The following is a 27,231-nucleotide window of genomic DNA, read 5'->3' as shown; positions in this document are numbered from 1 at the left end:
AGCAGACATTCAGCCACTGTATATAGATGGAGTTTGTGTGGAACAGGTGGTTGAATGTAAGTTTCTTGGGACTATCATAACAAATGACCTGACTTGGAGTGCAAACACCGCTGCGTTAATCAGGAAGGCACAACAACGGTTGTATTTTCTAAGGATTCTTAGAAAGCAACAATTGACTGAGAGTTTGTTAATCACCTTCTATCGGAGTTCGATTGAGAGCATATTATCCTACTGTCTCTGTGTATGGTTCACGAGCTGCACAGTGGCAGAGAAAAAGGCAATTCAAGGGGTGATCAAGACGGCCGAAAACATCATTGGTTGTTCACTCCCCTCTTTGGAAGAATTGTATAAGAACAGATGTAAGAGGAAGATATCTAACATACTGAAAGACTCCTCTCATCCGGGATATCAGCTCTTTAAACTATTACCATCAGGAAGGAGATTCAGGGTATTGAAAGCAAGGACGAGCAGATTCAAGAACAGTTTTTACCCAAGTGCAGTATTGGGTTTAAATGCGGGGCCATAAGTTTTTGGACTTTTTAATTGCTGAGAGAAAACGGGGTATCTATATTTGGATGGTGAAAGTTGTGTATATTTTAACTTTTTTTTTTGTAGTGTTGTCCAGTTTTACCTTGGGGAAGAGCACCTCATTTCGTTGCACCCACTTGTGAGCGCAATGACAAATAAATTTCTTATGTCTTATGTCTTATATTGCATCTAGGTAATCATGACTCCTTGTGTCAATCAACCCAAAATGCTTGAAGGTGTTGTTTGAAGGAGCCCCTCCTTCTCCTGCTTTTCATGACTGAAACCAAAGTGTCCATTCCATGATCAGCTCATTTTTGTTCAGAACTCCATGGCTCAAGTTTTAATTTCCAAAGGCCAGCCCCATAGTTCGCATGGATTTCTGCTGACTAGCAATTAAAATGGAATCTGGTGTTTGCCCTCTTCTTGTCAGAGTACTGCAACCTTGGACTGGTCTGGAGCAGGCAGAAAAACAAGGTATCTTTACCAAGTAGATAAATGCTGCCTGTGGATAAATGCTGCCTGATAAACAAGGACTACATACACCATTGCCTTACAATAATGTACAAACATGTTTGTTTCGTTTTTTTGTTTGTTTGTTTTATGCTGTTTATACCAACCCTGAAGAGGGACCTGGTCAGCTTTTTAAGCATTAAGAAGGCTGCAGTTATTTCTTTCAGTTTGAGTTTATGTGTTTCCAGCTGCTAAATCCAGCTCCACGTTCTGCTCCTAAAACTCATATATTCGTCGCCATAAAAACATGCAAGATCTGACAGTAATTGGTGCTATCAGTAAAGATCCTCAATTCAGTACTGAGAAGCAATTAACTGATATCCATTTGTTGACCTAGTATTCCTAGACTATTATTTATTGACACTTTGGCTTCCTTTCTGAGATCCTGTGTGAGACAGTGGTACCTCGACTTACAAACTTAATCCGTATTGGAATGGCGTTCGTACGTCAAAAAGTTCCTAAGTCGAAGTACCATTTCCCATTGAAATGCATGGGAACGGAATTAATCTGTTCCAGCATTTCAAAAGGAAAAAAAAACGGGGAAAGGGCGGGAAATTCCAATTTCCCGCCCTTTCTCCCTGCCTTTTTGGCTTTGGAGATCTCAAATTGCTTCCTCCGATGTCAGGGGGGAAAGTCCTTTGAGACCTCCGAAGGTGCCAATCACGGCGACGGGGACCCCCAGGGAGGTCTCCCAGGGCTTGCCCGCCACCATGGGAGACCTCCCTGGGGGTCCCTGCTGCGGTGATGGGCACCTTCAGAGCTCTCAAAGGGCTTCCTCCAATGTTGGGGGAAGAAGTCCTTTGAGAGCTCCGAAGGCAAAAAGGCACAGAGAAAAGGCTGGAAATTCGAATTTCCTGCCCTTTCTCTCTGCCTTTTTGCAGTCAGAGCTCTCAAAGGGCTTTCCCCCCGACATCGGAGGAAGCCCTTTGAGAGCTCTGAAGCCAAAAAGGCAGAGAGAAAGGGCGGGAAATATCGCGCCCTTTCTTCCTGCCTTTTTGCAGGGAGCCATTTCCGAATGGCTCCGTTGGCAAAAAAAAAATGGCATTGACTTGCGAATGGAGACTCAACCTCGTTCATAGGTCAAGCTCCGTTCGCAAGTCGATGCCAATTTTTGCCAATGGAGCTGTTCGTAAATTGAAAAGTTCGTATGTGGGGCCGTTCGGAAGTAGAAGGTTGACTGTACACTGGATAGATTGTTGGACTGGGACTCAGGAAACATGGGTTCGAATCCCTGCTAGGCCATGAAGACGTACGCGGGGGTAGCCTTGAAAAACCACACCTCAAAATACTTTACATACTTTGAAATCCCTGCTAGGGATACTGTGAATCAGAATTGATAGCACCCAATTATTATTAATTATAAAGACATTTACAATTTATAGGAGGCCTCACTGGGATTGTTTGGATATCTTGGTAAGAGAAAGTTTTATAGAACCTTGGTTTATGCACATTGAGCAGTGTCCTGATGTAGGCTGTTATCACTAGTACTTGCATCCTTCTGCCAGCAAGAGTGGCTAACCATTCATGGACCTATGATCTATGGTTTGTTTCTCATGAGAAATTGGGTTCTGACTTGTGTATTCCTAGGCAAGCCAGGGTCACAGGAGGGAAACAAACCAGATTTTATTATTCTGGTTTATGTGTAGAAAAAGAAATCACAATTTATTTTTTAGGGCATCACAGCAAACAAACATAGAGAGTCTGTCATTAGTTAGCTTCTCTTGCTGCTAGAAAGAATCAAGTAGGAATAAATGGCCAGCATATATAAGCATGTTTGCCTCAATCCTAGTAAACCAAGATTCTCTGGTACACTGACTTGCTGTAATGTTTAAACTGGGCCATTCTCCTAAATGCTGTATGTCAAAAATGTGGTAATGTCTTGTACATTAGTAGTCATAGATGCAAACATTGGTCCACGTTGTGTAGCAGAATGTTTATAAACCCAAGGAAGTTTGTAGGGATTTTTTTTTCCTAACTGAAATGTCACAGGTGTGCTGATTCCCAGAAACATTTTAAAGAAAGTTATAAGAAAATCAGATCAAACTGATAAGAGAAGCTTAAACAGTCTCTCTAGAACTATGCTTCTTTGCCAGTATGAATGACTCTTTCCACTGTTGCTCTCTTTGGCATCAAAATTCTTTCTTTTGTTTCCTTGACACATACCGTGTTTCCCCAAAAATAAGACAGGGTCGTTATTAATTATTGCTAAAAAAAAAAGCATTAGGGGTTATTTTCTGAGGATGTTTTATTTTTTTTCGTGTACAACAATCTACATTTATTCAAATATAGTCATGCTGGTTGCTGCACAATGGTGGAGGGCAGGGTTTCACTTAACTAGGGCTTATTTTTGTGGTAGGGCTTATATTACGAGCATCATGAAAAAAATCATACTAGGGCTTATTTTCAGGTTAGGTCTTATTTTTGGGGAAACAGGGTAGTAGAAACAGTTAAAGTACAAAGACTAGACAATAGATACGGTAGATATTTCAGAATTATTTCCACTTAATTACATTTTGACTCCAGTGATTTTTCATATGTTTCTCACTTGGGTCTTATTTGGTTTGAAAGGTAACATTTGAATCTTAGGGCAGTTCCCTTATTATTTAGATTTGCATATGTGCTGTGATATTAGGTCTTTTACCGTGAAATAATTAAGGTTAATGCTACCAGTGTGACAAGATGCATGACTTTAGGGAGGAAGAACTCTCAGTGATTGTCAGTATAAAAATTAATCAGTGTTATGCTGGACATTGTATTTAATACACCATTGCAGCATTTGGATGAAATTGTGAATCTAAATTTGAATTAATGTGTTAGAAGATTTTTTTAAAGAGTTTCTTGAAGAAATTATACCCTCCCTGGCAAATGTGTAATGCTTTCCCCCAAAACGAAACATTAGGAAATGGATTGAGGCTTCTTTTCCCAACCTGGTGTCATCAGTCCTAGCTAGTGGGTCAAATGAACGGGAATGTTGTGAGGGTACCAGGTTATTGGAGGCTGTATTTTAGAATGCAGTTTTTTCTACTCTGTAATTTTTCTATTTTGTAATCTACTCTGTCCTACTAATAGGAGAAAGCTGGTAGTCCCTTGGAAGTTCCCCCTCCAAACAGTATATTTTTTTGTGTTGGGATTTTATCCCCCCCCCCTTTTAAAAAAAGACAAATATTGTTTTAGGGGAGGAGGAATAGAACTGTATATGTAAAATCTGATGGCTCTTTAAGGAGAAGTTAATACAGTTGGACACCTGTATCCATGGGGGATCCGTTCCACAATCTACCACAAATGTCTGAAATCATGGATAGTTGTGATTGCGAACCTATAATACAACATAAAAGGATGCAGGAAAAGGGCCACAAGGCCTGTCCTCTTGTATATTATATGTAGGGCTGTGGTAAACCCTGGAGAACTGAAACTATGGACACTAATCCTGCAGATATATGGGTCCTACTATACATGTTTACAGAGGATTAACATGTCATCAATATTAAAAACATGCCATCAATATTACAAACTATCTATCAGTTCCATGCACACATATTTTTCATTTATTATTCATGAATATAGTGTCTGATCTTTTTCTCAGGAAAAGTAAATTACTTTCAAGTTAATTTCCCCCACATAATAAATATGATTACTTTATATTTCCAGTGTATAAGATTTAGCCAACATAAACATATATTGTCCATCTTCATCTGCTTTGCATATTCAGGTCATGAGGTTAGTATATTTCAGAAGACAGTTTATTTTTGAGCAGACTTAATGTTTATCAAATCAAGATCACAGTTTTAAAAACTAATACTGTATTGTGATGCTGAATGTGGCAGATAATGTTTGTTATGCAGTGTTACTACTTGGTTGAGACCTATATGAAAAGCATCTACAGTGGTGCCTCGCGAGATGATTAATTCGCAGGAGGATTGTTTTTTGCGATCGCTGTTGCACTTCGCAAGACTGTTTTCTATGGACGATTTTCGCAAGACGACGATTTTTCCCCATTGGAACGCATTAAATAGATTTCAGTGCATTCCAATGGGGAACCACGTTGTGCAAGATGATGTTTTCTATGGACAATTTTTGCAAGACAATGGTTTTTCCATTGGAACGCATTAAATAGATTTCAGTGAATTCCAATGGGGAACTGCGTTTCGCAAGACAATGTTTTCGCAAGACAGCGTTTTTCACAGAATGAATTAACATTGTCTTGCGACTTACAGCCATAATCCGTTCCAGAAGATGGTTATAACTCGTATGTAGAATCACCATTTCTAGGCTGCAATCACCATTGAAATGCAATTAATCCATTCCGGCTGGAGAAAAAAATCACAAAGAAATCACTGCAAGACTCATTGGAAATGCGAATAATCCCTCCTGGCCAAAGGGGGGGGGAGAGGAGAAAAGCAATCAAGCGTGAAAGACCCATTGAAAATGCAGAGACAACAAATGGAACAGATAGGAAATGCACAGAGAACAAAGGGGGCAGATCGGAAATGCAAAGAAAACAAAGGAAAAAGCAAGGGAAGCATGCAGGAACCATCAGAAATGGGGGAAACCCCCAAAAAGCAACCAAACCCCGCAAGACCAATTGGAAACGGGGGGAAGCCAAAAAACAACCAAACCCCCCAAGACCCATCGGAAATGGGGGGGGGAACAAACAAATCCCCCAAGACCCCTGAGAAATGGGAAAAAACACTCCAAAAAGCAACCAAACCTCCCAAGACCCATTGGAAATGAGGGGGGGAACCAAAAAACAAAGAAACCCCCAAGACCCATCACAGCACAGAAACAGGACCCTCCCAGCTCAAAACCACGCTGCAAAAACACCCAGAACAGTTTTTTAAAAGCAGAAAGCAGTCTGAAGCCTCCCTGCAAACACACACTCGCTCAGAAGCAGAAGCGAGGCAGTCCCAAGCCTCCTCCAACACACACTCCCTAACTGCTGGGGCGAAAGAGCTACAAAGAAGCAGCCTGATTGCCACCTACAGTTAGCAATTTGAATTTCCCGCCTTTTCCCCCTGCCTTTTTGTGTTCATAAGTGAAAGCTATGGTTACAGGTAGAAGCAACATTTTGCAGCTGGAGCTGTTCATAAGTCGAATTGGTCATAAGTAGGGACGTTCATAAGTCGAGACACCACTTTACTTGGTGAAGATAGGATTTAGTTTAGATATCAAAATTAGCAGTTGTCCAGAATGTACTGTATATAGTAATCTTTCTTTTTCTGGACAATTGTTGAGTTATGTTTTCATTTTCTTGTATGTGTTGTAAACATTCCAAGATTGGGAATTCTTTGTTTGGTAAACTTGGACTACTCTGTAATCCCAACTGCTCACAAGTGGCATCGGTTCCTCCCAGCAGAGTGGACTTGAGAGGGAACCCAGGCTTCTTGGCAGTTTTACAAGTACACTGTACTAGACAGCTAAACTACATTTAGTGAATGTAACAACCCCAGACCTACTGGAGTATCCCACCCTGTAGTTAGGCTGCCACCAACCATTCGCTCTACCAAGTCACCCAGACCAGGAATGGATTTTAATAAACAAAAGAACAAGGTTTATTGAAAAAACAAACAGGGTAAATAAAAGGATCAGGTAGATAGGATATTGGAACTTGGTGTAGTCCCAATCATACACATACAACAGATTGGTTCTCACGGAACACTTTAAGGTAACGCACAGACCCTGAACCTATCAGTTCTGGCTACCTAGATAGAAACCCGAACCTATCAGGTATGTACTGTCTGACGAACAGTTGTACCCAGTCTGACCCACAGACTCCAACTCCGCTTCTCCACGTCAGCTCCCCTACGATGGACTTCCCCCAAATATATATACAGTACAGCTCCTCCCCCCTGATGTCCCGCCTTCCACTCCCCATAGGATGGAACTTTCCCTCCAAACCCATGACAGGCAGGTACCATCAGTGCTGTATGTGACACCTTCCCCCTTTATAAGTTGTTTTGCGGGGGAAAAGCTAAAGTGCTTTTCTCCAACAAAACAACCAGGATCAAAACACATAAACAGTTATACATTATAATACAATCCCATAACCCATACTTACTCACTCTAGGTCAAACATATCACTTTGTCTACAGAACTCCTTGATCTGCTTCCCTATTTCAGGCCAGTAAAAATTTTGTGTGATTCTCTGCTGTGTTTTGTTCACCCCCAACCAGGATCAAAACACATAAACAGTTATACATTATAATACAATCCCATAACCCATACTTACTCACTCTAGGTCAAACATATCACTTTGTCTACAGAACTCCTTGATCTGCTTCCCTATTTCAGGCCAGTAAAAATTTTGTGTGATTCTCTGCTGTGTTTTGTTCACCCCCAAGTGTGCAGCAAACATGTCAGAGTGCCCCCTTTGTAAGATCATGGGGCGATACTTTTCAGGTACCACTAGCTGACTTCTGATCCCATCTCCCCCTTTTGAGATATTCCTCAGGGTCTCTCTATATAAAATTCCCTTTTTCCCGTGAAATCTCACTGGGGTTTCAGGTGTTAACTGGGTGTCTGTCACCTTTTCAAAACACTTTCGGAGAGTGGCGTCTGCCTTTTGCTCTTGGCCAAATTTGCTGTCTGTGGTTAAGGTTTCTGCCACAGCTTCGGGACTACCCTCATCCACTTCAGCCTCGGGCTCTTCAGTACCCCCCTGACCTGTCCCCGTGGCAGCTTGTGAGCGTGTAATCACTAGCACCCGTTTCACATGTTCAGCCAGGTCATTTCCCACGAGCACGGCTGCTGGCAGAGTCGATGAAATCGCTAGACGCCAAACTCCCCTCCAGCCTTGAAAGCTCACAGGTACCTCAGCTACTGGCAGTGAGATCACCTGCCCCTCAATCCCTGCCACCTTCAGGCTCTCATTTGGGATTATAAGCTTCCTAGGAATAATGTCTGGATGGCACAGGGTCACCTGGGAACAAGTATCCCTTAGCCCCCTATACTGATGGTCAAGTATTCCTACGTCCACACCAGCGGTCTCAAACAATTGCGAATCTGTCCTAACTAGTAAGCAGCGCTTGACCTCCACAAGAGGACCATTTTCCCCAGCCTGATCAGCAGATGTAACTGGTCCAGAGTGAGTCGCCATGGCAACAGGCTCCCTCAGTGGCAAGGAGCTTTGCTCTGTCTGGACACAGAACACAGCTTTTGGCTTGGTTCCACTCAAATCATGAGGCAAATTTCCCTTTAGCTGCTTTAATTTCTCACACTCTGAGATTAGATGGCCCTTTCCTTGACAGAAATAACATTTTCTGCTGTACTTGGAGTCTTTCTCATCTGTTTTTGGTTTTCCCTCCAAAATCTGAGGTCTTGGTGGTTTCATGTCAGAGGGCTTCCCTTCAACATGGGCCCCTCCCCCTTGCTGGTTTTTCCCTGGTCCCTGAGAGTACCTGCTGTAGGTTTCTTTGGGCTTACCCACAGTTTTCCCCTCGGCACCTAAGGGCTTCCTTATTTGGGAAATAAAATCTGCGATCTCTGCCGCTTCTGTCACAGTTTTAGGTTTCCTCTCTCTCACATGGAACTTTAGTTCCCCATGCAGGACTGAATAAAATTGTTCCAGCGCTATCAGGTCTTTGAGCTGCTGGAAGGTCTCTGTCCCCTCCTGAGACAGCCATTTCTCTAGCAACCTCACCAGTTGGGCCCCCACTTGGGTAAAAGTCTGCTCTGGTTTTTTTGTGAGTGACCTGAATTTTTGCCTCAGCTGTTCAGCATTTATCCCATGCCGGGCAAACACCAGTTTTTTAAACTCAGCGAAGTCTTTCAGCAGTTCCACTGGCATCTCTGCATAGACTTCTGCCAGGCTGCCACTGATTAAAGATCGCATAATGGTCATCTTCTCAGTTTCCCTTACTGAGAAGTCCACAAACGCTCTTTCCACGAGGGAAAAGAACACCTCAGGGCAATCTCCCTTGTTGTACACAGGGAATTTCTTCAAGTCAGTTTTAGACAAGCTGCCTTCCCCATTCCCTGGGTTCCCCTCATTATTATTGTTATTCCTATTTCTACTCATTATTTCCAGCTTCTTCAGCTCAAACGCCATTCTTTCTAACTCAAATTGTCTTTGTTTCTCCCTTTCCCTTTCCTCCATTTCCCTCACCCTCAGTTCATGCTGTTGGGCTAGGAGCATTTTTCTGAGTTCTGAGGTCAGTTCTCCCGTGCTCTCATCCTGCACTGAGCCAAATTCCTCCTCAGAACCTTGGTCTCCCTGTGGTTCTCTCACTTTCCCCATTTCTGCCATTTGGCTTCGAGTCAAGGGCATAATCCCCCCAGAACAGGCTGCCTTCAAAAGTCACGCCTCAAAATAAAACGACGACTTTTTTCCTTTTGCCTCAGAAACAGCCTTCTATAGACTGCTGCTGTCCCTCCAGCACCAACTTGCAACTGTTGCTAGGCAGAATCCACCCCCTCTGCTAGGCCTCTCAGCAGACAGGCTAGATCACTGTTACTTCACACAGCTTTGCCTCAGCCCTTTCCCGCCAAAACGGGTTGCCTCAGAGCTCCCTAATCTAGTCCCCCAATCTGAGTTTGCACGTTCTTCCACTAGCCTACCTCCCCGTGAGGTAAGCCTAGAAGATTACCTACGCGCCCTCAGATTTTCCCTGACTAGACCCCCCTTGCTCTGGGCACACTAGCCAAGGCTTTGCTGGACCACTGGGCAACTGGACCCGTCGTATCCCACCCGCTGGACACCAATAAATGTAACAACCCCAGACCTACTGGAGTATCCCACCCTGTAGTTAGGCTGCCACCAACCATTCGCTCTACCAAGTCACCCAGACCAGGAATGGATTTTAATAAACAAAAGAACAAGGTTTATTGAAAAAACAAACAGGGTAAATAAAAGGATCAGGTAAATAGGATACTGGAACTTGGTGTAGTCCCAATCATACACATACAACAGATTGGTTCTCACGGAACACTTTAAGGTAACGCACAGACCCTGAACCTATCAGTTCTGGCTACCTAGATAGAAACCCGAACCTATCAGGTATGTACTGTCTGACGAACAGTTGTACCCAGTCTGACCCACAGACTCCAACTCCACTTCTCCACGTCAGCTCCCCTACGATGGACTTCCCCCAAATATATATACAGTACAGCTCCTCCCCCCTGATGTCCCGCCTTCCACTCCCCATAGGATGGAACTTTCCCTCCAAACCCATGACAGACAGGTACCATCAGTGCTGTATGTGACAGTGAACATGTGGCAGTTCTATAATAATGTTCCAAAATACTACCTTCCAGTGTGAGTCATTCATTACCAAATCAAGGGTGCAGCCAGTTGGACTGAGGGATGAGGTAGGGTATTGCTGGATATCCAGGTGGAGAATGAATGGAGTAGAAGTACAGACAGGAGATAGCAGAGACTCAGTAGCAGGCAGAGTGAATGAAGATTCAGGCAAGAGTAAATAACAACAAAACTAATATTAAGGCTGAGCCCCTTTCCCCTTTATTTTGTAAGAGTTCTAACCAAATTTCAGCATTACAATAGAGCTCTTCAATGCTTCGATTGTTCTCTTGCTTTATATATAATCATTACCACTTTTCAGTTCTCCACACCTCCACATTTATCTTCGCGCAGAGCCGCTTTTGAAAGAGTATGTGTGGGTCGAGTAAAAGGAAGGGCGTAAAAGGAAGGGCCGGAATTTCAAGGGAGAAAGGATGTTTCACGGAGAATCTCACCATTAAGGATTGCTTGTATCCTGCTGGGTTTTTTTGTCCAGAGCCACAGCTTGTTAGGAGGGCTTTCTAGCCTTCCCTCTCCATCAACGCCAGGGAGTAAAAAGGCTGCTGGGTTGATCGGACGCCGCAGCCGCCACGCTGACGATTCAAACCCCAGTTTCACCTCTTCTTCAGGAACTCTTCGGGCTCCCTAAGCCCCTTAGGGCGCCCCAAGGCGTGTGAACCCCCCCCTTCATTTGGAGCACCAAACTCAAGGAGTACCGCTGTGGCATAGACCGGAAGTCTATGATATAGATAAAGTAATCAAATGATGTAGATAAAGTAATCAAGTGGGAAGTCAGATAAGTTATGTTTTACTTGGTATGGGTCCTTAATCTTTTAAGTTGGAAACTCCCCTTCATTTTTAGCAGCAGAACTAGCAGTATCTCTTGTAATTGAAATCAGTATGCTTCTCTGCCAGTGGATTTCAGACCCTCCCTTTTACCTCAGTGTCTTACTCATTCCTGCCTCGTTTATTCACCTGAGCTAATCAGCTGTGATGCCACTGACTTGCTCTTGAGATAGCATCAGCTCTTTGAAACAAATGTCCTTCCAAGGATGTTGGAGGAACATAGAATATTGAATCACTCTCTTGTGCTGGCTACTTTCAACCTTTCTGCCTTCTCTCCTTTAAATCAAGGAAACTGTGCATAGCTAAATGCATAGGATTTTTTTCTTGCAACCACAGATTCTGACCACCTAGAGTAATTTAATGCAGTGAGATAAAGAGGCACCAGAGTTAGAGAATAATCTAAAAATGTAAAAATACTTAATTCCTCTGTGCAGACTTGCAGGTGTGAGACTCAGACTGGCCTTATACCCTCAACAAGCATACTAACCTTCTCAATAGAATGAATAGACGGGTTCTTTCATGTGCAGAAATTAATGCAGAACAAGTTTGGATGTCTAGCTTTCTTTGAGGTGAAAACTTCCTTCTATTCTATCTTTTCCCCTTTCTTTAGTGAGATTTTAGAAAAGGTAGAAAGAGACTCTGGCTTTCTGCTACAGTCACCTTTAGAGTCTTACCCAAATTTAAGACATACGTTTCAAGTCTCAGCAGTGTTCCTCAGGATATCTTGAACTTTTAACAGTTTTGAGCAGCAGCCATCCACTGAGCACCACTTGATTTCACGTCAGTATCGTTAGGTAGAGAAGGTGATTCCAGTGTTCTGTAGTGCTTGGCTTTTTTAAGGAACTGCTTCTCGTTGTATATCTAACCAGATTAAATCCTGTCAATCTCAGAGGGGCATAGGAAGGGCAACAAGAGAAGAAAGATAGTGATTACTGATAGGAGAAGGAAGTGGTCTGTTAATTTAAGAGAAGAGCATAAGCACAGCATTTGTCCTACTTTTTAAACCTATGCTGGAAGAAACCGTAGCACTTCCCTTAGCCTTAGTGAAGTGAGCTCTGCAACTAATGAGATTCGTGTTTGTTCACACAGGCCTGACCCAGCCCTAGTATGAGGGATGTGTAACACTATGGGATTGATCCCTAGACTAAATTTAGACCTTCTAATTTTATGGTCCTGTTTTGCCTTAAGATAAGACAAGGCCAGATGTTTGTGTTCTGTGAAATTAAATTTGCTCAAAGTAACAAAGCAGTTATGGAAATAATCATGCTTTGTGAGTCCCTTATGCAACATGAATAAAGTAGTAAACATTTATGCCTCATTGGAGTTAAATTTTAACATTTGTATGTTTGATAAGCTGCTGGGGAATATTGGCATTGTATGGATAATAAACTGAAAATATGTAAGCAAAGAGAGAGCTCAGAAAAATTTATTAGGCTCCTGTTCTGACTCCATATATATTTTATTGCCAATTCATACCTTATAGGTAGCCATCTTATGGTAGGTATTTACTACAGAATTAAATGAGCCAGTTCAGTAAAAGATTACTTTCCTTGCTTCACCTTGTTTATCATAGTGTAACTTACGAATTGACAATTTTAAAGATAGAGCAAGTTGAGAAATTGTCTCATGTTTTTAGATATTATTTTGTGGGGCTGTTTTTTGAGTTAAACCTAGTTATATAAAAATGAAAGCATAGTTGGCAATATGTGTTATACATATAAATGTTTAATTGACTGGAAGAATTAAATATGCCAGCAGACTCTCCTAAATTGCTTCTGCTGCAGTGGAAAGTGAGATGCACAAGAAAAAAAAAAAGGAAGGAGACCCTGCACAGGTTTGGGACAAGAGTTCTATAGTGGTTGGTTTTTCTAAGGAGCGTATGATACAGAAGATGATTGTAGATCTGTCCAAATGGCATCTGCAGTGGTACACATGGGGTGGGGTTCAGGTTGGAAGATGAGTGGTGCAAGATGCATCTTGTTGTCAAGGCTTGTCCAACTTGTCCCATGTTAAGAACTAGCTACATACACCCTGGCCCTTTTCTTGATTGACTGGCACAGTTCTCACTTTGTGTTCAATTCTGGACATTTCCAAACGAACACTGTAGTATTTTTGGTCCTCTTATGTTGTAAACAAGCACTCTTGGGTGGTATACAACATAATTATGCAAAGAAAAAGTTTGCCCCCCAGCAAACTATAAACTATCTCTGGAGGCAAAAATGAGGAAACTGAGGCTATAACAGCCTCAGTTTCATCATTTTTGCCTCAAGAGATAGTTTATAGTTTATGTGCTTTGGGCATATCATGAGAAGGCAGGGTTCTCTGGAATTTGGAAGCTACTTGATTGCACATAATGTGTTCGTGTGTGTGTCTGTGTTGTGCTTCAGAATAACATGTTTAGTGTCATGTGCAGTTTCCCACTCTGCACTTGTAAACCAAGTTTTCAGCTTGTTTCACAATAGTGTAAACATATTTGAAAGTTTATTGATTTGGATCTTGATTTTGGATAATAATTTCTGACTTTTTATACCTATTGTATGTGGGTTTTAATATATATATTTTCTCATAATAGCTGAGAGGTCACTTTTGGTTATATTTTCAACCGTACTGCAGTAAAGATTTATACTGAAAAGTGCTAATGAAGTCTCTTCGTGAAAAACCATCAGAGAATATAACTCTATACCTTTCCTCATCATTTGTAGGCTAACATAACTTTGTTTTCTTGCATGTTCAGTTGTTAAGTGGTGTTTCCCTTTGAACTGTCACTCTTTTTGTATCCATCTTTTTTAACTCCTCTTATCCACTTAGCAAAATGTGACCATATCCTTGTGTTACATCTTCTTATATGATGTGATATAATCCCTCCCTACTATTTCTACTGCTGAATGAATGAATTTAAGTCTCCTTTCCATGCATGCAAGTGGCAAAGGGGAAGTACTTGAATCTAGTACTCATAATGACACATTCTCATAATGAGAAAGCATGACTTTCTGTTACATTTGAATTCTTCAAAAGCTTCATCTAACTAATCATTGATACCATTGACTGCCATTTCTTGGAAAATTGTTTTAAGGATGAAAAACCTTATCTGGTACTAATAGGATTATGGAAGGAAAAGGCAATTGCATTGAAGCGGTGGATGTGAAAAGTACAAACATATTGGCAGATTTTCCTTGCTACTGCCTTTATACAGATGCTATTCAAACAGTTTGTATGTTCTTAGCTAGTTGCAAAATTGGGTAGAGTTTGCTTTGTAGCATTTGTAGTTGTCTTTTTGACAGCTGCACTTGGAAGGATAGCAAATACTGTAAATCTGAAGTCATACACGAGACCATTTTGTAAAATGTTACATAAAACTTATTAGATTTGTCACTGCCATTTTCCAGAGAGCAATCCACATCAGTCCAAACTCTTACCATAGTACATTATGTTCCTATGCGGTTCCTGTGTGGCATTTAGAGAAGGTCCTGATATAGCACTTTGTTTACAGTGGCTTTTCAAATAGAAAGATCCATATTCTTTTTAAGCTTCTTGTTCTACTTAACCAGTATGATATAATGACAACAAAATCAAGGGCAGCATTACAATAGAGTGTAGTACAGCAGTCCATATCCATCTTCATTTACAGTCCATATCCATCTTCATTACAAGTGAAAATATTAATAATTAAGGATGTTAAAGTGAAATGATTATAAATGATTTAAAAAGATGCAAGATTTCATGTAAAAAGCATGAAAAGAAAAAATTGCTCTTGGCACATCCCTCTCACCCTGATCTTTTTAGTAATTAACCTTTATTGCTGGTAATTTACCCCGTATTTAGAGTGATATGCCTTCTCTTAAATAGAGATATTAATGTAATACATAGCAGTGTTTTCTGTGCTGCTAATTAGCTTATCAGGAAAACTGCTTAGGACCATCTCACTGAAATGTGATTTTATGTTAATACTGTTTTATGGGTCCTTTCTATTTTTTATTTGATGCCTGTGAATGATCAAATAGGTATATAAGATGAATTTTGTCCCCATATGTTCTTTCCCATGATCTAACATAGTCTTAGTTGTGACATCATTGTATTTAACTCACTGGGGAAAAAAGTGAACATTTTCAGAATCTTCGACAAATCAAAACAAAGAAAGGCACAATATATTCCATTGAATATATAGCAGGAATCTAGTTTTTTTCCTGACAATGTCCTGAGTATTTCAGTCCCTCCTCACTGCTTCTCCATTCCTACCGAAATCTTGTAGAAAAAAGGTAATATTGTCACAATAGTTTAAAGCTTGCGACAAGATTATTATTAGGTTTGTTCATACTTGGCATGTACTCAGATTCTGTGCTTATAATCACACCTGCTAGGTTTTAGTTGATCAGGGCCAGATAGTTGCATGATTAAGATAGCAGCTGAGGTGAGGTATTGTTATTGTTCTGTGCGGTCAAGTTGGAACCAACTTATAGCAACCCTAATATGACTTCAAAGTAAGTGAGATATTTAAGGAGTGTTTTTACCAGTTCCACTTCCCCAGTGAGTTTCCATGGCTGAGCAGGGATTTGAACCATGTCTTCCAGAGTCCTAGTCGATCACTCTGTCCAATATACCACGCTGGGAATTAGGGCATATATACTTGAAAGAGAATCCAGACATAATGCCAGTTTCGTACACTTCCTTTGTGGCTGAGAAATATGAGCAAAAGAGTTGGAGCAAATATTTAGTGGCAAAAAGGCAGGCAAGCCAAAGGGGGCAATTATTTTGGCCATTTACTATGCAATTGGCATCAGATTGGGCATAGATGAATTCAAATTAAAACTTGGTGACAAGACGATATGAAGCTAAATGCATGGAAGCCCATCGTGGAATCATCTGTAGGGTGTTCAGCCACCAGAAGTTATTTAAATATGTTCCAGCTTGGATGACATTGCCATTTTCCACCTTCTGCCCTGTGTGATTGCCTGATCAGATGCAAATAGGCGCTCGTGGGAGTGTCAGTTCCTCTCAGCTGAGCATCTTGACTCTAAACAATTTTTTTTAAAAAAGTTTCAACTGGAACATACTATAGCTAGGAAACTTAGAAGAAAGAGAGAGAGAGAGAAGTGGAAATTGCCAGTTAGCACTTGCTAGCACTTTCTGCTGTTGGATTTCAGTGAAAGCCAAGCTCTCTGCCTCTGTCCCTGCTGCCATCTGGATGTCATTGTCTGATGGCTGTAGTGATTTCACCTGTGGAAACTGCATTTTGCCTGCTGTATAATGATCCCCAAAATTAGCAAACTGAGATGAAGCAGAAAAGGAAGAAAAGATTATTTAGAACAAGACCCAGGTAGCCACTTAAGGGAGGCAGAAGTGTGACACATGACTTGAGAAATGCCCAAAATTGGACACATTTCAAACTGAAACAGGTTGTAAGAATCGGGTTGTTTAAAAGTTGAAACTTTGCAGGGAGAACAAACATACACTTTCTCCTGCAACTATGGAGCAGGGAGTAATTCATTCCCAGAATCAGTAGTATTTAAGGAAATTTACAGATAGTGAATTTAATCCTGTGTCTATTCTCATTTCTGTGAAATCCAATGCAAACTCCATAAACGTGCTATTGAATATATTGTCCAGCTATCAGGAGAGATCGTTTTGCTACGGGAGAGGCATTAACCTTATGCTTAAAGTAGAATTTACTGTGATTTTCTACTGAAGTTCTTTGTTCACTTGCATTAAGAATATGAGTAATGGTGGTTCTGATACAACAGAACTGTAAAACAGAGTCCTGCCCAGATTTCCAGATAATTTCAAGCAGTCACAAGGTGTTTAAAATAGTTGTCAGGGTTCCCCACAGCAACTAAGTGAAATCTGAAGCCTGAGAGACTTAACTTTGGCTTCTTAATGAACATGTGTATGTGCTTGTGTTATTTAGGGAGTTAGACAGTGTATGTAGGATATGTTCTCAGTTGTGACACCACTCCTGTAGAATACCTTCCAGTTATTTAGGATGCAAGAATATATATCTATTAATCTAGAGTTGGGATTGCCATACAGCCATAATTTGTGATAATTGCCTGTGTGGCCAGGGTAGATCTGAGTCTCAGAGTTCAATAACGTACCTATTTTTATAGTAATAATTATTTGTTAGAATTATATTTGATGCCTGATCTTTAAAAAATGTATCATATAAGAATTAGCTTCAGTGAATAATTTATACATGTGATTTCAAAATGGAAGAACATGTTTGCAGGTATACTTGATTATAATTATAGCTAAGTGAATACACTTGAAGAAAATATGTACATGACCTTCCCTAGTAGATGTGTTTACCATTCATTTCATCATTATTTGTAATGAAGAAAAACAGTGATTCTACAGTACTTGAGATGATAAATATGAGTGGAGAGACACATTTATCTTAATAGGAGATGCCTGGTCTACTTAGAAAAGAGGCACAGATGTGAAATTTGAGCCAATAATTAAATTTTCAAATAATATCGCATAAGACAAATAAATGACAGCTCATTTTGATAGCGAGGAAGATCCACATAAACACGTTATGTATTAAAAGATGGTTTAAAACATTTTCATGATATAAATAAGTCTGTTGCTTTGTAACAAATAAAATATCAGTGTTATTTGCGGAATGTAAGGCATTAAATATTGCTTTAAATATGTGGTTATAATTAAACAATTTATTTAATGTAGTGCACAATTCAGCAGAGAAACCCACCTGACTTAATTATCTGTATTGATATGAGTTACAACTCATATTATTATTCACTGTGTAGCATAATCCCCCCCATTCAGAACCCATATGAAAACCCAGTAGTTCCTAGTTTTACATAGGACTAAGAGCATTTTTGTATGTATGGAAAAATGGTTATAAAACATAGTTCTAAAAGGGGCTTTACTTCAGTACACAAACAGGAACTCTGAATATCTAGATTCTGTAAATAATAATTATGCAAGCCTATAGAATATGCTATTCTTTATCTTTAAGTGCTTTTTTTTCCCTTCTTCCTATAGTTGCCGGACAAGTAATCGAAAAAGTTTAATATGCAATGGACAGTCTCCAGCTATGCCAAGGCCCCATTCGCCACTTTCAGCTCATGCAGGTAAACCCTACTGTTCTAATGTGTTTTAACTTTTAGAGGAAAATACTACTGTCTGAATCTTTTAATATATAGTTTCAAAACATGTAAGACATATTTTATGTGTGCTAACAATATTTGGGCTATTAGCTTTAGCATTAATTTTTAATCGTAGCAGACCTGACTGTTGTTGCTTCTGGGTTCTTTTTGAGAATTCTGCCAATTCCCATGACTAAATCACACCAGACTGGGAATGAAACTCGTTATATAACACTTTAACTCAGTAGTTAACTCAGTAGTTTAATTGGTTCATTAATAGGTCTTCGAGTTGAGCAGTTGGCATCAGAGATCTGTGTAGGGTTTAATGTATCCTTAGCTCTCCCAAATAGCCTACAATTTTTGGCTGATTTTGCCATTCAAGCCAAGAATTGTAGTTCTCGAAGTTCTTGCCAATCCATGACTGATTTCATGGTTTTCCTTCAGCAAACATCAGAGAAGGAGTCAGCAAGAGTGGCTGGCTAACCATTTTTGAGTGAATGGTTTCTTAACTCGAGGGATTTTGTCCAAATAGCAGAAGGTATTTGTCCACATTTTGCCCTTGGAAGTACTTGGTTCTGCCTCATAGGGGTATGGAAAATCAGAATGATCTTTTCACTGCTTCAACAAAGTTATCATAAACCCCTGGGACTGGACAAATATTTGATACAATTGCATCCAATGAGGTACTGGACTTCTGCCAATTGGCTTTTTAAAAAATTTATCTCCTGCACAATGGCACTGTTGATGATTAGACAGATGCTCTGTGTTGGAACATTATGGCCAATGCTCTGTGTTTGGAATGGGTACAGACTAACTTCACACATTACTGGGCTATAGGCTCACTAGCAATTACCATTTTGACATAACTTGTTTGCCATCTTCCACTAGTAAAAATGGGTGACATTTGCTATTATGAATAAAGGCTAGATGTGATATTTTTGTCTGTTTTGGCCCAACTTCTCTATTGTTATAATTGTGTTTATATTCCAAGAAATTGCTGTGGCAACTGAAATCTCCAATTATAAATTTATCTTTTGGTTATGAAAATTATCCAGGATGTTAAAGAAAAAGGTTGTGTTAGGTGGTTTATAAGCACGGGCTGCAGTGCAATTGCTGTTATTCTATCTGCATCACCTTGTTCTGTTACAGCGGTGCATATTTGGAGGTCAGATTTTCTGGTGGTGATTGTAGTTGCTGTATTAGTCTCTTCTGAAAAAACAAAGACAACTATAGTACATTAGAGACTAACCTGTTTATTTGACATAAGCTATGGTAGATTGTAGTCCATTTGCCTTTGATGGAGTAAGCTACCATCCACAAAAGCTAATGCCAAATAAAACCTATTTGCAAACTTAGACTTTAGTAAATCTCATTTCCACCAGCCTCAGCCCCCTGTTTGGACTCTGGGAGGAATGATAATAATGTACTTTATCTTACAGAATTATATCTTATTTCATGGTTTGAGCATTCAAGTAGGAAATATCAAGTAATAAAAGGAGTATCGCTAAATGGAATTTGTTTAAAATAAACATATTTAGAATGTAGCAGTTGAAGCCAAAGAAAATATTCAAATGTTTTACAAAAAAGGCCAAGAGTTACAAGGGAGATGCTTCTTTTCTGTGGATTTTGCTTGTTGTAGCTTTATGGAACAAAAGTCCAACTATGTTCCTTGCATGCCTGCAAAAATATTTGGTCATTTAACAGGATCTGTTTTGCTGACAGAAGCAGCTTGAGACTACCTTTATGGAAAGAAAATGTTTACAAGATAGTGTGTACAAGATAGTGAACTGATATGGTAGAAGCTGCTTCTATGGATTGTAGTAAAGGTCAGAATGTAGTAGGTCATCCTAAAAAACCTTTAACCTGCACTTTTAATTAAACAGCACCTAAATATATTGCCTCTGGACTTTGTTTCATGTCTTCTCCCTCTAATCTTTCTTCTAATCTGCTGGCTGAAGTATCTGACTGTGTTGGCAGAGGTTAGGAGATTGATTCCCCACTGTGCCTTCTGTGAGTAGAGCCAGCCTCTGTAGCCTTGGGCAAGCTGCACAGTCCCAGGGTGCCCCTAGAATAAGGGAGTGGTAAACAACTTCTGAGAATCCTCTATCTGGAAGACAATTCACTTGATGACACTTGATTTTGTTTTCAATAATTTTTCAAAGAAAACCAAGTCACACCATGCTGCAAACAAAATGTTTACTACTTCTGCGAGTCACATTTTCGTTTTTTAATATATTTGTCATTTAGAGTTGGCTAGTGAGTGAGAAATGAATAAGGAGAAACACCGAAGGCCCGGAGTTGTGGCTGACATGACAATATAAGTAGAGATGGGGGTATTCCTATACAAATACGAATTCCCATGCAGGTGGAAATAACGAGGGTCCACCCCCATGGGGCCGGACTGTCCACTCACAATTTTGCCACTGCTGCTGGCTCCACAGTGCCTTCCTATCACACCGTTGTCCATGGTTGATTACCCAGTCCTGACAGGAGGCGGGATGACAAGCCTCTCTGCTAGGCTGGAGAGTGGCTAATTCATTGTGGAGAATAGTACAGTGGGGTCTCGACTTAAGAACTTAATCCGTATTGGAAGGCAGTTCTCAGGTCGAAAAGTTCTTAAGTCGAATCTGCATTTCCCATAGGAATGCATTGAAAACCATTTAATCCGTATCTGCTCTTTTTGTCCATAAAAACTAATGGGAAGCTGCTTTTCCGCCTTCTGCCACTAGAGGGGGATATTTTTTCTTTTTTCCTTTTAACCTAAGACGACTTAGCTTTTAAAAAAAGGAAAAAAAGAGTTCGTAACTCGAATCTAAGTTCGTAAGTCGAGTCCATATATTCCTATGAGAGCGGTTCGTAAGTCGAAACGTTTGTATGTCGAGCCATTCGTAAGTCGAGACCCCAGTGTACAATAGAAAGCTGCTGTGGAGCCGGCAGCAGCGGCGAAATTGTGAGTGGATAGTCCGGCCTCATGGGGCTGGACCCTCATTATTTCCACCTCCACGGGGATATTCGTATTCATATAGTAATATGAATACCCCCATCTGTAGTCATAAAGTAGCAGATGCATAGTCCAAGTGAAGTAGGGTAATATGCAACAGCGCACCACATTTGCAGAAAGCAAGAAAGTGAGGGGGAGTGAACTCTTAATAGTATTATCCAATCCAATATTTCACCTAGACTGCTTTTGTGTTCCACTGGCGGTACATGTATGACTAGCTGAAAGCTAATGATTTCTAGACCATTGAATGGAACATATTTAAGTTTGTTTCAGAAGAAGCACACACATCTGAGGTGGTTCATCAGACAGCAAGAATGTAAGCTCAACCCTGCTCAGTGGAAGGGATAAGAACTGTTGGGTATAGGGGAGTGCACTGTGCTAGCTGTCCTGGAGAAGGTCAATGTTTGCTTCTGTCTGACTGTTAATGCTTCGTTTTGCTGTAGATTTTGGTTGGGTTTTAAAAAAAAACCCTAAACCTTTGGTGTGACATACAGTCATGGCCAAAAGTATTGGCACCCTTGCAATTCTGTCAGAAAATGCAACCCTTCTCTCAGAAAATTGTTGCAGTTGCAAATGTTTTGGTACTCACATGTTCATTTCTTTGGTTTGTGTTGGAACAACACACACACACACACACACACACACACACACACACACACACACACACACACACACACACACACACACACACACACACACAAACAGAGAAGAAAAGTCAAATCTGATACAATCCCACATAGAAACCCAAAAATGTACTGGCCAAAATTATTGGCACCCTGTCTAAATTGTCCTTTCCTGAAGAGGAAGCAGAGGCAGGAGGGAGCTGTGTTTGGGGGACATTTTAATTGGTGAGTTCTTCCTGGTAGGCTGACCCTTTGACCACATGGTCTGAGGGGGCGGGGCTTTGGCTTTACATTAGTGCCTGCAGAAGCTCTAAGCCCCTTTCCTGAAGAGGAAGCAGAGGCAGAGGGAGCTGTGTTTGGGGGACATTTTAATTGGTGAGTTCTTCCTGGTAGGCTGACCCTTTGACCACATGGTCTGAGGGGGCGGGGCTTTGGCTTTAAATTAGTGCCTGCAGAAGCTCTAAGCCCCTTTCCTGAAGAGGAAGCAGAGGCAGGAGGGAGCTGTGTTTGGGGGACATTTTAATTGGTGAGTTCTTCCTGGTAGGCTGACCCTTTGACCACATGGTCTGAGGGGGCGGGGCTTTGGCTTTACATTAGTGCCTGCAAAATCCTCTCACTCTGTTTTTTTACTTTAATCTCCTAAATAGGATAGCCAAATAGTATTTCTTACACCTGGGGGCAGGAATGTTTCAGGAGTAGGATCATACTTCCGCACTATTAGGGAGCAGGCCGGGTAGGTGGGACTCGTCAGCCATGTAAGGCAGCCCATCTAGGAGAAGGAAAACTCTGATTTCAAACCTCCACTGCCTTGTGGCTATATCCACTCATGGAAAAGGCTTCAGGAGATAACCTCGAGGCAAAATCTGGAGCCGGAGTCCCGTAGACAGTTCGTGTTGTTCTGCCAACTCCTGCGACGTCTCTGGAACCAGTTGTATTGGCTCTTGCCTCTCCATTGGACTATTTCAGTGACGTGGAGAGGGAGGATTTGCTGCTTGGGTAACAGCCTATCCTCCATATTATTCTACGCAGGCTTTGTGCTCTGGAGAGGACACTCCAGCTTTGCATACAGTGTCGAAATAACACAGGAACTAGCAGTTACTGGTTATACGTTTTGCTCGATTGGCATAGAGCATGATGCCAGGGGCTACTTCTGATGGTCGGAGAGCCGAAAAACAGATCAATAACCATGCACCATGCAACAATCAAAAGAAAACATCTGCTCTAAAGTTGGGAACCTGGAATGTTCGGACAATGACCCCTGGCTTTTCTGACAACCTGCAGGAAATAGACGACGTGCGCAAGACAGCTGTTATCGACATTGAACTGAGTAGACTGCGGATGGACATTGTTGCCCTGCAAGAGACGAGATTGCCAGACATGGGATCTGTTAAAGAAAAAAACTTCTCATTCTTCTGGCAGGGAAAACCATTGAATGAGACCAGGGAATATGGTGTTGGCTTTGCGGTCAGAAATACTCTGCTGAGATCCATTGTTCCACCTACTGTTGGGAGTGAAAGAATCCTGTCTCTGCAGCTCCACTCATCAGCGGGACTGGTCACCCTCATCAGTGCATATGCACCAACACTGTCATCCACAACAGAAGTGAAAGACAAATTCTATGACGATTTGGCAGCTACTATCAAAAGAGTCCCTGAGAGAGAGCCGCTGTTCATTCTCGGAGACTTTAATGCTAGAGTTGGTGCTGATCACAACTCTTGGCCCACCTGTCTAGGCTGTTTTGGCATTGGGAAGATGAATGAAAATGGCCAACGTTTGCTGGAGTTTTGCTGTTATTATGGTCTTTGTGTCACCAACACATTCTTTAATACAAAGCCTCAACACAAAGTTTCCTGGAGACATCCAAGATCGAAGCATTGGCATCAGCTTGATTTGATCCTCACTAGACGTTCTAGCCTATCTAGTATTACGATCACACGCAGTTACCAGAGTGCTGATTGTGACACTGATCATTCCCTGGTGTGTAGCAGAATAAAACTGCAAACAAAGAGATTGTATCACACTAAAAAGGAAGGAAAACCACGTATAGATATCAACAAGATTCGCAATCAAAGAAAAGTGGAGGAATTTGCCCAAGCGCTTCAGGAAACCCTTCCAGGCCCGGCTGATGCGAATGCACCTGAACGATGGGAACACTTCAAGAACACTGTTTATAATACTGCCTTGTCCACATTTGGCAAGAAGACCAAAAAGACGGCTGACTGGTTCGAAGCCCATTCAGAGGAGCTGATTCCAGCCATCGAGGATAAGAGGAGAGCTCTAGCAGCATACAGAGCCTGTCCTAGTGAGTACAACTTGCAGGCTCTTCGAGCTGCTCGTAGCCAAGTCCAACAGACTGCCAGGAGATGTTCCAATGATTATTGGCTTCAGCTCTGCTCTCAGATACAGATAGCAGCGGACACAGGTAACATCAAGGGAATGTATGACGGTATCAAGCAGGCTTTAGGTCCAATACAGAAGAAATCTGCTCCCTTGAAGTCTACTACAGGCGTGATCATCCAGGACCGAGCACAGCAGATGGAACGCTGGGTGCAGCACTATTCTGAGCTATATTCTAAAGAGAATGTAGTAACGGAAGAGGCACTAAATAACATTGAGTGCCTGCCTCTCTTGGAAGAGCTGGACAGTGAACCAACTTTAGCAGAAATAAAAGCAGCCTTGGACTCCCTTGCCTCTGGCAAGGCACCTGGAAAGGACAACATCCCCATTGAAGTTTTGAAGTGTTGTAAAGAGATCATCGCCACTGAGCTGTATGAACTCTTTTCTCTTTGCTGGAGAGAAGGTGGAGTACCACAGGACATGAAGGACGCAAACATCGTCACATTGTATAAGAACAAAGGCAACAGGGGCGACTGCAATAACTACCGTGGTATCTCTCTTCTCAGCGTTGTAGGGAAGCTGCTGGCCCGTGTTGTGCTGAAGAGACTTCAGGTGCTTGCAGACAGAGTGTATCCAGAATCACAGTGTGGTTTTCGAGCTAATAGATCCACCACTGACATGGTATTCTCCCTCCCGACAGCTGCAGGAGAAATGCAGGGAACAACAACAGCCACTCTTTGTGGCCTTCATAGATCTCACAAAGGCCTTTGACTTGGTTAGCAGGGACGGACTTTTTAAAATACTTCCCAAGATTGGATGTCCACCTCAACTCCTTAATATCATCAGGTCCTTTCATGAGGAAATGAAGGGCACTGTAGTTTTTGATGGCTCAACATCAGATCCCTTTGACATCCGAAGCGGAGTAAAACAAGGCTGTGTCCTTGCGCCAACCCTGTTTGGGATCTTCTTTGCTGTCATGCTGAAGCAGGCCTTTGGAACTGCAACAGAAGGTGTCTATCTCCGGACTAGATCAGATGGAAAGCTCTTTAATCTCACTAGATTGAGAGCGAAGACCAAAGTCCAAATGAAATGCATGCGGGACTTCCTCTTTGCTGATGATGCAGCCATTGTTGCCCACTCTGCTGAAGACCTCCAACAACTCATAAATCATTTTAGCAAGGCCTGCCAAGACTTTGGACTAACTATCAGCCTGAAGAAAACACAAGTCATGTGCCAGGGCGTGGACTCACCTCCCTCTATTACTATCTCCATGCAAGAACTGGAGGTTGTTCATGAATTTGTGTACCTTGGCTCAACAATCTCTGACACTCTCTCCCTAGATGTCGAGCTGGATAAACGCATTGGGAAAGCAGCTACCATGTTCTCTAGACTCACAAAGAGAGTATGGCTTAATAAGAAGTTGACGGCATACACCAAAATCCAGGTCTATAGAGCCTGTGTCCTGAGCACACTCCTATACTGCAGCGAGTCCTGGACCCTTTGTGCACGGCAGGAGAGGAAGCTGAACACCTTCCATATGCGTTGTCTCCGACGCATTTTTGGTATCACCTGGCAGGACAAAGTTCCAAATAGAGTAGTCCTAGAACGAGCTGGAATTTTCAGCATGTATACAATATTGAAACAGCGCCGTCTACGTTGGCTTGGGCATGTCGTGAGAATGGCTGATGGTCGGATTCCAAAAGATCTCCTGTATGGAGAATTAGTGCAGGGAAGCCGCCCCCGAGGGAGACCACAGCTGCGTTACAAGGACATCTGCAAGCGGGATCTGAAGGCCTTACGAATGGACCTCAACAGATGGGAAACCTTGACGTCGGAGCGTTCAGCCTGGAGGCAGGCGGTGCATCATGGCCTCTCCCAATTTGAAGAGACACTTGTACAGCAGGCTGAGGCAAAGAGGCAGTCCCGAAACAAGCAAAACCAGGGAGCTGGACAGGGGACAGATTGGATTTGTCTCCAGTGTGGAAGGGATTGTCACTCTCGAATTGGCCTTCTCAGCCACACAAGACACTGTTCCAAGACCTCCATACAGAGCACGATACCATAGTCTCTTGAGACTGAAGGATGCCTACACAGTCTAAATTGTAAGAAAGAATTGTTTTTCAAGCATGTGATATTCCTATACAGTGGTGCCTCGCAAAACAAATTTAATTTGTTCCGCGGTTAATGTTGTCTTGCAAAAAATTCTTCTTGTGAAATGCGTTTTTCCATAGGAATGCTTTGAGATCTAATTAATGTGTTCCTATGTGCAAAAAAAGTCAGAACAAAGTCACATTTGGTTTACAAAGGGTTTATTAAGTGCTCTTTAAAGCCATACATATTGTGTAGGTGATTTCAAAAATTTCAATAAAAAAACTTTAACTTTTTAAACATCATAGAATAACATTTAAAAATCGGCAGATATGAGGCAGGAGCAAAAAACAGAAAACATTTGTCTTGTGAAGCACAGCCATAGGAACATTTGTCTTGCGAGTTTTTTGTCCTGCGAGGCACCACTGTAATTTATATTTAGACACACCTGTCACAAGTAAGAGATGTGGGCAATATAGTAATCTCATTTGCAACCAGTTAAGATGGAGAAAGGTTGACTCAACCTTTGTGTTGTGTGTGACACTGAGCATGGAGAAAAGAATGAAGTGTAAAGAGTTATCTGTGGATTTGAGAGAAAAAATGGTGGAAAAACATCGACAGTCTCAAGGATACAAGGCCATCTCCAGAGATCTTAATGTTCCTGTGTCCATTGTGTGCAATATAATCAAGAGATTTACAGCCCATGGCAGTGTAGCTAACTTCCCTGGACGTGGACGGAAGAGCAAAATTACTGAAAAATTATAACAAAGTGTTGTTCGAATGATGGATACAGAACCCAGATTTAACTTCCCAACAAATTCAAGCTGATCTGCAGACTCAGGGTACAACTATCCGTCGCCATCTGAATGAAAAGGGATGCTATGGTAGGAAACCTAGGAGGACACCACTGCTGACTCAAAGGCATAAAAAAGCAAGAGTGGAGTATGCCAAAACTTACGTGAC

At 41.5% G+C, this 27,231-nt stretch overlaps 1 protein-coding gene across 16 annotated transcripts in view; it reads left to right on the top strand.

Moving 5' to 3' along the window:
- MAST4 (microtubule associated serine/threonine kinase family member 4) overlaps positions 1 to 27,231 on the top strand; it is a 329,916-nt gene that overhangs the window by 197,681 nt on the left and 105,004 nt on the right. For all 16 annotated transcript variants that reach the window (XM_072992693.2, XM_072992692.2, XM_072992691.2 and 13 more), the window contains one exon: positions 18,116 to 18,204. In XM_072992693.2, the coding sequence (XP_072848794.2) occupies positions 18,116 to 18,204 (89 nt within the window). The remainder of the gene's footprint in view (positions 1 to 18,115; positions 18,205 to 27,231) is intronic.

This window comes from Pogona vitticeps, chromosome 2 (genome assembly GCF_051106095.1).
Source record: "Pogona vitticeps strain Pit_001003342236 chromosome 2, PviZW2.1, whole genome shotgun sequence".
Classification (NCBI taxonomy): Eukaryota; Metazoa; Chordata; class Lepidosauria; order Squamata; family Agamidae; genus Pogona; species Pogona vitticeps.
Note: the sequence above shows the minus strand (reverse complement) of the source record. Positions and strands in the feature narration are given on the sequence as shown.